Source organism: Topomyia yanbarensis, chromosome 2 (assembly GCF_030247195.1).
Source record: "Topomyia yanbarensis strain Yona2022 chromosome 2, ASM3024719v1, whole genome shotgun sequence".
NCBI classification, from domain to species: domain Eukaryota; kingdom Metazoa; phylum Arthropoda; class Insecta; order Diptera; family Culicidae; genus Topomyia; species Topomyia yanbarensis.
This window is the reverse complement of record NC_080671.1, coordinates 401,125,475-401,137,923: the sequence shown is the minus strand read 5'-3', so window position 1 is coordinate 401,137,923 and position 12,449 is coordinate 401,125,475. Positions and strand designations below refer to the sequence as shown.

The window sequence follows — 12,449 nt, the reverse complement described above, 5'->3', positions numbered from 1 at the left end:
CTCCTAAAAAAATCAATAAATTTTTGTATTTCCTCCTCTTAATTCTGGTTTGAATTATGATTCTACTATCGAGCTAGATAGCTAATGACAATGAGACTATTTCCTAGAGGTAACAACTCTATTCCCGTCTCAAATTAATACAATTTTCTCACTAAACCAAGCAATCACCTCCAGCTGCCGCTCACGACGTGACCAATTTGTTACCAGGCCAAACCCGGTACACGGCCTAACACGATCTAACATGGTTCCATTCATTGGTGGCAAATTGAATACAAATAAATTTAATTAAATCGCATATATGATGAGTGTCATTATCCGCTGTTTCAATTTTTCCGCGGATATATATAATTGTTTCGCGTTTTGTTTCCAGTTCTGGCACATACCGCGTCCGGTCGGTTCACTACCGTGTTGCGGCAGTTGTTCTGTTGTTTTCCTCTTCGCAAATTGTTGCGTTGTCGTTATGGGCTTAGCAGAGTCAATCCCCATGATTCGGAAGTTAATTTGAATGAATAATGAGTTTTGGGCTGCGCGTCTCTTCCAGTAAACGACACACAAGATGCCTATTTTAATCTACAACACCGTGTAGATGCTGTCAGATGAATACCCGCAGCACATACACAGACTCTCTGACATATACACGATTAGAGGAATCAAGGTGACGTTCGCGGGGAACCTAGCCACTGACTTTCGCTGTCGCCGGTTGTTTTCGTACAGCAGCAGCAGCAGCAGTAGTCACAGGCGACCGTCGGATATAGTTCAAGGTAGCGCCGAAATTTATAGTGTCTATTTAAATTGCTAATTTCGCAGCATGTTTGGAATTACAAAATAGGAAATTTTCGCTGAGCCTAGAGCTAGCCTAATGGTGTCTGTCTGCCTGCCTGCATCGTTTAGTTGCTGATGGAGCTTGCGATGCGCCACGCAATCGCGAGTTGTTATTTTTTTTTATCAAACGTTATTCAAATAGTTAGAGTTGCTTTTGATCGGGGCTTTTAGCTAAACGTGAAGGTCAGGAATATTTGTGATAGGTTTGGTATGGTAAATGGCACCGGCACAATTCGTTGGAATTTTAAATGTAACGCGAGAAGCTGTTTGGAAATTGCTCGAAAGAATATGAGTGCATGTGTATGCTGAAACGGTATTTTCTTAGATATTGAATAATTTTGAATTTGTTAGGTCTTCGCTTCACTAGATTGGATTTTTGGACCATGGTATTTTTCGTAGTGAACGTTTTAGTTCATAAATTTATAAAAAAAACGAATTCCTGTATTCTAGACCAACCTAAAAGGAACTCCATCCACTTCTGTCGTGTAATGGATCACAAATTCAATACTCAAATTAAGATCTTAAAGATATAGATAGATCTGGGTATCAAATTTCAGGGTGGGCTCCCAGGTATTCGAAATGCTCGGACCTCTATGAATTACAACTGATTATAGTTTCGCATATATTTCGGTGCAAATATGCTATTTCTAATCACACATTCCTCTTTTCTCACCACCCCAGGTTTCGATGCCACCCTCGTCGGTCACTTGGGACCACTGTCCCCGCAGGACATGAAGCCGGATCTCAAACCGGACATCTCGTTGCTAAACGGAAGTGTGGGCCCATTCTCACCCGGTAACAACTGTGGCCCGGCTAGCCCCGGCACCTTCAACCAGCAGGTCGCAGCAGTTCTCCAGCAGCAGCAAAATGTCAACAGTCAAAGCAGTCTCAACAGTCCGCAACAGCAGATGCAAAATTCTGCCGGCGGTGGTGGTGGTGGCGGTGGTGTTAGTGGCGGAGGAGGTGTTGGATCCGGGCAGCACTATCCACCAAATCACCCGCTTAGTGGTTCGAAGCATCTTTGCTCGATCTGCGGCGATCGGGCCAGTGGAAAGCACTACGGTGTCTATAGGTTAGTCGTTGATGGTTGAAGGCAGGCACCGCTCACCCTGCTGCCCACTAATTAGATGCAAATTGTGAGCTCGACCGTTCTCAGTACGTTGTATGGTATGGTACGAGTACAATGTCAGTAGGAATGCTGTTATATTGCGGTCTCTCTCACCGGGAATGCTCGTTGTTGTGGGTGTACCTCACTGCTGAGGAAGAAAACGGGAAAATTATTCAGCTGACCTCGGCATTTGATTTTCACGCTTTTGTATGACACTAGATCGATGTGATGCAAGCACTGGTGGACTGACGAGAAACGGACCGAACGAAGCGTGATCGCGTTCTTCTTCTGGCGCCACACAGTATGTACAGGCATCGTCGGACAGAAGGGAGAAATATGAACTTTGTTAACGCGTTGCAATTGTGCGGCGGGGTTTTAGGTTAGGCTCTTACACGTACAAGTAACCCTATTGCTGAGTTCAATGCCAACAGGATTTGTTCGTCGAACAAAGGCTGGGATATTTAGAACTATCCATAAGATTTTATCGTTATTAATGATGCTTAAATCTCTCACGACTGCACCGCGCTATGGACTGGTCGTAATTAATTTCCCGCACACAGCGAGCCGCAACATGACATTTAAAAGTGTTCCAGTGTGCCGCCACTTTTTAACTATGCACATAATTTGCATCGAAAAATGATGGGAATTAATCATCATTCATTACCGTATTTCTCACCATCATCGTGAAACCATAACTGCTGCAGCCATTAGACTGTTTTAGCATTTTAATATACACTTTCCTCTCCCCGCAGCTGTGAGGGATGCAAAGGATTTTTCAAACGGACGGTGCGGAAGGATCTGTCCTACGCCTGCCGGGAGGACAAGAACTGCACGATAGACAAACGCCAAAGAAACCGCTGCCAGTACTGTCGCTATCAGAAGTGTCTCGCCTGCGGTATGAAACGGGAAGCCGTCCAGGAGGAGCGGCAACGGAGTTCCAAGTTCTCCATAAAGGTAAAGGTAACTACGGTCGACGGCGCAGTGCCTCTGTATTATCATAATTAATTTTCTGTCGAATTCGACTTTTTTTTATTTATTTTAGAATGAGGAAATCAATTCTACCAGTTCGGTGCGTGATGTTACGATCGAGCGAATCCATGAGGCTGAACTGCTGAGCGAACAGAAGAGTGGTGATAATGCGATTCCGTATCTTCGAGTCGGGTCCAATTCGATGATTCCGCCGGAATTCAAGGTGAGCTTGGTTTGCTGTGTGTGAGTCAATGTGAACAGAATAAATTTTTTGGGTAAATTTTATTTCAGGCTTATCACGCTTCTATTGCTTAATTGTTCTACTATTACATTTTTTCCATATTCTTGATATCGACCAAACAATATTCAGAATACCATGACATGTATTTACCTTCAGTAATAGAGATCTTTTTATATTTTATTTTAGAATACTTCTATCTAACATTCTGAACTAAAAAAACTTTCGTTGTACTGAACGAGATGCCAGAATGTTTTTATTATTTTCATAATTTGCGGAAAGGCTTATGTTACCCGGGCTCAAACGATGAGCTCTGGTATTGGGACTCATTAAACATGGGACATCCTAAACCAAGGGGGGCTGCTCGGCCATCTATGGAAGCAGTCCTTCAATGTCAGCTTCTTTCTTCAAACAGCCTAAAAAGCCATGTAGTGTCGGTAGTGGTTGTTTCAATCGGCTATGAATTACACTACGGACTACCTGTTCCTGTGGTAAAAACCCATCAAACAGGAAACCCCAATTCCATAGTGTCATGCGTCCAGTGCTATTGGTAAAATTGTTGAGAGGGCTTAAAATATTCTCAATGGCGAACGGAGCCTGGGAAGAGCTGGGCCAACTCCTCAGTAAGCTGTATCATGCAGCGAAACGTTCGCTTTACGCTCCGGAATTTTTCGCCGATGATCCGCATAATTTTGCCGAGCCAAGAATAGAACCTCTGGGAACTGCTCACATGTCGTAAGAGGCGACTAACAACATGCTAGGAGTTCCTAGGTCGAGGTATTGCTCCGTACCGAAGACTTAAGGAGTTCCTAGGTTGAGGTATTGCTCCGTACCGAAGACTTAACCTGGACGGACCTTAAGGTTTTATATCATAACCTTTATCCATTCTGTATTTAGTGAATCACTGACATATAGTCACCTTTTCTGATTCGCTATTCTCGATTGTGTACTAACGTTTTAAGTTTGTATATTAGCCGTAAAGGAAGAAATCTAATTCTACACTAAGTAACAGCATATATTAATATATCGGCTCTTCCACGCGTACTTTCATGTAGGAAATTTATTGAATTGGCCTAAGATGGAGCTGTCGAATTGCAAAAAGTTTTTTATGTTGCAAGCGATCTGTAGATGTGTTAAATTAGGTTTTTTATTAAATCTGGAACCGTTTACCAAGAAATCTATATTTACGAATACCTCCAAAAGTGACTTCTGGAGGTCTCATGAAGGACTGACACTAGCTTTATAATACTTTTGCTTTCCTAAACAGTGATAAAAATCTCAACATTCCAGAACATCACTTTATCAGAAAATGTAGGGCCATCGGAAGCTAAAACTTCGTAAAATCGCACTCCTGGTCCTTTCTTCAAAATCATCCAGTCGTTCGAATTTGCGCCGCTCATATGGTAGTCGGTATTTGCTAGTATTGCTGTTCTCCCATCCAATCTTCTTCTGGATCACCGAGGGATCCTCTGTCATAGTGTTTATTATATTTGTTACGCATAATAAACCTGTCGTTTGCAATTTTTTATCTAACCCAATTATGGGAACGTGTCTGATAGGGAGAGTGGAGATGCCAACTTGTCATTAACATTTCCCAGTGAATTTTTTCACATTCATTTGGGAAATCATTTATACATTTGTACGCTTTCTTTGTACTGCAAACTTTAAAAATGATGATTGAGGTGTTAATAAGAAGCATTACTCCCGATGGCCGGTTGTTCGGAGTTCAAATTGATCGTTTCGAATTCTACCTACTAACACCAATCCTATCCTGTGACACTTGAGCACTTGAGGATGATGCAGAGAATTCCTCGGTCATAATAGTCACAAGTGTTCAACTAACATTCCTTCCCATCCCAAAATTGACCTGTATGGGCGTGGCCATCTACGTTATTGATCATACTATAATCTTAGTCACACTCACAAAAACGCGACGCGAGACAGGACACAACACTTATTGTCCTTACTAACTTTAAAAAAGGATTAAAAATTACCTTTTTCTCGGCCGGTTTCGGGCTCGATGTTGCCCATCTACAGGACGATGTCCGACTGATTACTGGATGACACATACAATCATACTGCGTGCAGTACTCGTCGAGAAGAGAATTAAAAAAACACAAAAATTCACTGAATTTTCAGGAAATGGAAAAGGGGTGATGATATTGGCGCGTCGTCCTCGTTCATAAGCACGTGTTCAGCATTGGCTATGTACATTGATTCCCATGCGTTCAGGTGTGCAGCTTTCCGTACAGTTTTCACGAGTTTCGCACTGTCCCAGTCTATTGTGTGATTGTGGGCTATAGTGTGTGCTGCCACACTGGAGTCGTCGCCTCTTTCGTGGTCGACAGCATGTTTATGTTCGCGAATGCCGACTTTGAACTTTCGGCGAGTTTGTCCAATATATACTGCGGGGCAATCTTTACAGGGGATTTGGTAGATCCCCGATTTTTGATCGGTTGGAACCTTATCTTTTAGATTACACAAGAGGTTTTTCAAGGTGTTACCACTTTTGTATGCGACTTGGTAACCATGCTGTTTTAGGACGGTTTGAACGGGATTAGTAATTTTGGGGTAAAACGGCAAGCAGATTCTACGTTCCTGTTTTTTAACCGGCTCTAACGTTGTCGCGTTTTGTCTGTGTTTTTTCCTTTTGTGTTTCCTTAGAATTTTGTCCACAAATCCTTTTTCATATCCGTTCAATACAGCAGCTTTGTATATTTTATCCCGCTCGGCCTTGAAGTCTTCATTTTCCATCGGTATATTGAATAGACGATGAGCCATGGAATGGAAGGCTGCTTGTTTTTGAGCGCCGAAATGGTTAGAGTCGGAAGTTATGTATCTGTCTGTGGATGTCGGTTTACGGTAGACCCCGAATTTTAGTTTGTTGTCCGCTTTCCTGGTTATCATCAGGTCTAGGAATGGCAATTTCCCTTCTATTTCCTTCTCTACCGTAAACTTTATTGTGCTGTGACGGGAGTTCAATAGGTCAAGGGTCTACGTTAGGTAGCGTTCTTTCACGACTGCGAAAATGTCGTCCACGCAGCGTCTCCAAACTCGAGGGAAGAGCTTTTCTTTCCCTAAAGCTACCTCGAAATCGCTCAAGAAAACGTCTGCTAGTAGAGGCGAGAGCTTGTTGCCCATGCTAAGACCAAACGTTTGCTTGTAGAACTTCCCTCTAAACGTGAAAAAGTTCTGTTTCATGCAACACTCTGCCACTGAAAGGTTAGCTTCGACCTGATAGGGTAACACGCGGTTTCGCTCCAGATGTCGTCGAAGACTTTCCAAGGTGTTAGATACTGGTACGTTTGGGAATAAAGCAGTCACATCAAACGATACCAGAAGTTCCCCCCGCCTGGCCTCAAAATCTTTCAGTTGCTGCACCAAATCTATACTGTTTTTTACACTTTTTCCGTGAGTAACAGGGTACTTTTTCATTTCATTCACCAGCCAAGCAGCCATCTTCTCGGTGGGCGCGCAAATGTTGGATGAAATTGGTCTCATTGACACTGGGTTTTTATGGATTTTTGGCAAGCAGTATAGTGAAGGGACTTTCGGGTTCGGGACGTGGAATCTCCGTATGAATTTTTGCACGTTAAGTATGATGAAGTATCATACAATTGGTTCAATATGCAATTTCAACAGGCTTTGATCAATCACGGGAAACTCACGGGCAGTCAACTAAGCTAAGCTAAGATGATCCGCATAATTTTGCCGAATTTTTGTTGGCTGGGGGTTTGCTGAGACTCTCGGCTGAAGGTAGTTCAGTGAAGTTTTGCTGGGTTTCGATTATCAAATATCGTTGTTTACAGACGAACCTGTCCAGAGGCCGTGTGGTATCCGGCCAAGAACTGGGTTCCTGCTCCCATGTCGCAGGAGGCAACTGAAAGCAGGAGTCCCTAAGTCAAGGTGTAGTTTCGTGCCGAGGACTTGATGACTGGAGGGTGTAAAATATGCCAGTCACACACGGAGCATTTTGGGTTTTGCCCTTACTGTGTTATGCGAATCTCTGACACAGTGGACTTTTTTCTTCGCAAATCGTAAGAATCAAACGATCGTGTTCCATTTAAACCTGATATGGCTCGCTATAAGCGTTAACATCCCAAGTTGTTTGGAGTCCTCTAGTTGTTGTGCAATTTATGTTGAGATGAAATGCACAGTTCTCTAATCAACAATGGTTGGAATAGCACAAATCAATCTCCAGCATAAACGTACAGTATTGACGCGTGTCACATACCGGAGCTCACAACTCGCGATATCTGTGTAGTCACAGTTCCTCTGACTGTCGGTAACGAAGACAAAACGTATATACACTCAAGTTTTTTTACGCGGTTTTTTTTTGCGCGGTATTTTTTTACGCGTTTTTTTTACGCGGATTTTGAAATTTACGCGGTTTTCATTTACGCGGATTTTGAAATTTACGCGGTTTTCATTTACGCGGTTTTTGAAATTTACGCGGTTTTCATTTACGCGGATTTTGGAATTTACGCGGTATCCATCAATGAGGTTCCCTTTATCACGGATTCTTAAATTTAAGTGGTCTTCATTTACGCGGATTTTGAAATTTACGCGGTTTTCATTTACGCGGATTTTGAAATTTACGCGGTTTTCATTTACGCGGATTTTGAAATTTACGCGGTTTTCATTTACGCGGATTTTGAAATTTACGCGGTTTTCATTTACGCGGATTTTGAAATTTACGCGGTTTTCATTTACGCGGATTTTGAAATTTACGCGGTTTTCATTTACGCGGATTTTGAAATTTACGCGGTTTTCATTTACGCGGCTCGTATCCCCCGCGTAAAAAAAAACCTGAGTGTGCATATATTGTAAAGCATATCTACCGCATAACGAATCATATCCTTCTGATGATTTCAAAACGTTGTATCATATTGTAGCAGAAATGGACTTCCGCTTATCACATCAGTTGGGGCAGCTCAGACTTCAATCTGAGAGGCTCTGAACTGATGGAGTACATAAGTAGTACAAATCTCCATATTCTGAATGTGGTAAACCGACTAACTTTTACGAGGTCTGGGAGGGAGGAGGTGTTCGACATAACACTTTGCTCTGATAGAATTTTGCATGAGCTGGGAAATTGGCAGGTTCAAAATGAAACTGAACCTATATATATATATATATATATATATATATATATATATATATATATATATATATATATATATATATATATATATATATATATATATATATATATATATATATATATATATATATATATATATATATATATATATATATATATATATATATATATATATATATATATATATATATATATATATATATATATATATATATATATATATATATATATATATATATATATATATATATATATATATATATATATATATATATATATATATATATTCGTAACCTTCGTACCTTCAAACATATCGTAATCCTAAATCTGCAAACTGGGACCTCTTTTTGGAAAACTTGGCGACTAAATTTCATGGATATTTTCCAACAATTACTCAAGTAGACGACTTAGATGACATCGTGGCTACGACAAACTCATTCATAGTAACATCCTACGAAGAAGCTTGTCCACTTTGTACTGTTAAATCGACTAAGGGAACCCCTTGGTGAAAGGCTGAGCTTGAAAATATGAAGAAGGATATGAGAAGAGCGTCAACGAGATGACTCCAGGGCTTTCAGCTCAGCACGTAGTGCATATAAGAAATGTCTTTGATCTGCAGAGCGTTCTGACCGGCAAAACCTATGCACTAATGTCTCTAGTCTGATCGCGGCTAGCAGGTTAAATAAAATTCTATCGAAATCGAAAGATTTTTAGATGAACTCCTTAAAAACCAGAGATGGTGTTCATGTGACGGACGAAATGATGGGGGGCTGAAGCTATGAAGAAGCCAAGCTTATCAGCTTAAGTTCTTTTCTTCTGATAGCTTTGGAGCGGATAATCGATCATCACTTCAGGAACGTTAGTTTAGTTCTTTGATCCACTCCACAAAATGCACATGCATATCAGTGTGGGATATCCACGATCACTATGCTTCACGATGTTGCTCAAGCAATCTAGCTTGGGTGTATTGCTAGATATTGATGGTGCTTTTGACAAGGTACCCTTCCAGTCTTCTGGGAGAGAAGCGCGGTCATGGGATATCTGCAAGTATCTCGGGTTGGATAAACGCAATGCTTAGTAACCGCATTCTTTGCTCGTCACTGCGACAGGCTGAGATACGAAAGTTGAGTATTTACGGTTGTCCTCAGGGTGGCGTTCTGTCATCTTTGTTATGGAACTTAGTTGTCGATGGCTTGTTGAAGAAACTCAATGAACTTTGATTTCCAACCTACGGGTTTGCTGACGATTACCAAATACTAATTACTGGACTTTGCATCGGAACAATCTTTGACGTAATGCAACAAGCATTAAGAGCTGTCAAATAGTGGTGAAAACAAGTTAAATTATCAGTTAACCCAAACAAAATTTCAACGGTTATTTTCACGAAGAAGCGAATAACAACCGGGGTTCGTCCCTTGCAGTTCTTTGATTTTGAGCTACTGAGTGCAGATCAAGTCAAATACGTTAGAGTTATATTGGATTTCAAACTGAATTAATCTGCTCACATTGGGTTCAGAGTCAAAAAAGTGTACATGGCCTTCGGGCGGTGCAGTTGAACTTTTGGAAAGACCTGGGGTCACAAATGGTAACATGGAGTGAAGATATTCTTGTTCCCAGCGATATTACACTCACATGTAGTTTTCCTTACAGGACATTCCATGTGAAGATTCCCTCTCGAGAGGAGTGGTTGTCTGGCTATATGGAAAGACAACAACAAACGCAAGTGATCTGTTACACTGACAGTTCTCTGATGGAGGGACGTGCTGATGCTGGTGTCTACTGTCGTGATATGAGATTGGAGCAATCTCACTCGCTAGGTAGATACTGTACTGTATTCCAAGCAGAAATCTTCGCGATTATGTGCGGGGTACAATCGGGCCTTCAACAGAGCTTTTCCGGCAAAGTTAAAAACTTCTACTCCGATAGTTAGGCTGCAATCAAGGCCCTTAGCTCAGACAAATCACAGTCCAAACTAGTGATCGCGTGCCAAACGCAAATCGAAGAACCTAGCATTATCAACACTATCTACCTTGTCTGAGTGCTCGGACATTCGGGTATTATTGGAACTGAATAGGCTGAAGAATTGGCCAGGGCAGGTGCAGCGATTGACTTTGTTGGTCCTGAGCCTGCCCTAGCAATTTCGACAAGTTGGATAAGAGAAAAAATACGGTCCTGGGCTTCGTTCGAGCACCACAATTATTGAAGAAATCTACAAACGTGTCGCCAAACAAAGACGTTTCTATAACAATCTGCATTTTTTTGAAAATTCACTTCTGCATACTGACCAGAGGCGCTGACCATAATGGTTTACATCTATTTACAACTAGCTTCCAGGATTTCTTATACTTCTCGGCACTACTATTTATCCGCTAGCTGGAGCTGAGAGTTTTCCGGCGGCGGAATTTCTCCCGATACCAATTTTCGTGTGCCACTTAGCTCTCAGCCACTCTGACGGACACATCACCAGCGGTGATATTTTTCTAGGCAACGTTATCCAGATTGTTTCCGCACTTCGCTTTGTTCTTTCGTTGTTTTTCGTCTTTAGTAGCTGTTGCTAACTCGTTGACCGACCATTGCCATATAACTGTTGTTAATATCGAAACTTACTGAGACGGGAATCGATCCAGAGATTGCAACCAACTTAAAATACATCCCCAGACCTCCTGCACGTCCAAGTGCATTAGATCTATCTATGTGCTCGACATCACTTCGGTTAGATTGCACGTGGAAGGTTGTACCTGATCCTCACGGTAGCGATCATTTGCCAATCGTTGTTTCAATTAACAGTGAATTAGGCCTTACGAATTCAATCAATGTTCCTTATGACTTAACACGAAATATTGATTGGAAAACATACGAAACATTAATTTTCACTTCTCTTGCTTCGACAGAAGAGCTACCCCCTACCGAAGAATATGAATTCCTAGCGGGTTTAATTATTGAAGCAGCAGAACAAGCCCAAACGAAATGCAATCCTGGAATGACAATAAATAGACGGTCCCCTAATCCTTGGTGGGACAAAGAGTGCTCTGATGCATATGAAGCTAAACAAGTTGCCTACAAAGAAATTATGAAACAGAAAGGGGGTATACGTGAGAACTTTGAAAATTATTTCATTTTGCAAAACAAATTTGACAGTATACGTCGTGCCAAAAAGTCTAGTTATTGGAGACGCTTCGTTGATGGCTTGTCAAGAGAAACATCAATGAGTACTCTTTGGAACACAGCCAGAAGAATGAGGAATCGAAACGTGACTAATGAAAGCGCAGATTTTTCGAATCGTTGGATATTTAATTTTGCCAAGAAAATTTGTCCAGATTCTGCTCCTGCGCAGAAAATCATTCGCGATGCTCCCACAAGTAACGATTTCATAAATTCGCCTTTGACAATGATGGAATTTTCAATTGCACTCCTCTCATGCAACAATAATGCTCCGGGACTAGACAGAATTAAATTCAACTTGGTGAAGAATCTGCCTGACCTAGCAAAAAGACTTCTTGAGCAGAATATTGTCCCGCGTGACTGGAGACAAGTGAGAGTTATCGCCATTCCAAAACCGGGAAAACCAGCCTCCGATCATAACTCGTATCGACCGATTGCAATGCTATCCTGCATCAGGAAATTGTTGGAAAAAATTATCCTACGACGTCTCGACAACTGGGTTGAGGCGAACGGCTTACTCTCAGATACCCAGTTTGGTTTTCGGAGAGGAAAGGGAACGAATGATTGCCTGGCGCTACTTTCGTCAGAAATCCAACTCGCTTACGCAAAAAAAGAACAAATGGCGTCTGTGTTCTTAGACATAAAAGGAGCATTCGACTCAGTCTCCATTGATGTTCTCTCGGAGAAGCTACATCAATGTGGTCTTTCACCGATATTAAATAATTATCTATACAATTTATTGTCAGAAAAGCACATGCATTTTTCATATGGCGATTTGGCGACACTCAGAATAAGTTACATGGGCCTCCCACAAGGCTCTTGTCTAAGCCCCCTTCTCTATAATTTTTACGTGAATGACATTGATAATTGTATTGTCAGCCCATGCACTCTAAGACAACTTGCAGATGATGGGGTGGTTTCTGCCACAGGACCAAAAGCTATAAATTTACAACAACCATTGCAAGATAGCTTGGATAATTTATCAATTTGGGCTTTAAAACTGGGCATCGATTTCTCTACGGAGAAAACAGAGTTGGTCGTTTTCT

General features: G+C 41.5%; 1 protein-coding gene across 10 annotated transcripts in view; it reads left to right on the top strand.

Moving 5' to 3' along the window:
- The window catches only part of LOC131684934 (protein ultraspiracle homolog), an 83,722-nt gene that overhangs the window by 67,710 nt on the left and 3,563 nt on the right, over window positions 1–12,449 (top strand). For 9 of the 10 annotated variants that reach the window (XM_058968225.1, XM_058968222.1, XM_058968221.1 and 6 more), the window contains 3 exons: window positions 1,504–1,894; window positions 2,683–2,890; window positions 2,973–3,122. In XM_058968225.1, the coding sequence (XP_058824208.1) occupies window positions 1,504–1,894; window positions 2,683–2,890; window positions 2,973–3,122 (749 nt within the window). The remainder of the gene's footprint in view (window positions 1–1,503; window positions 1,895–2,682; window positions 2,891–2,972; window positions 3,123–12,449) is intronic. The other variant, XM_058968227.1, reaches the window with a different exon arrangement.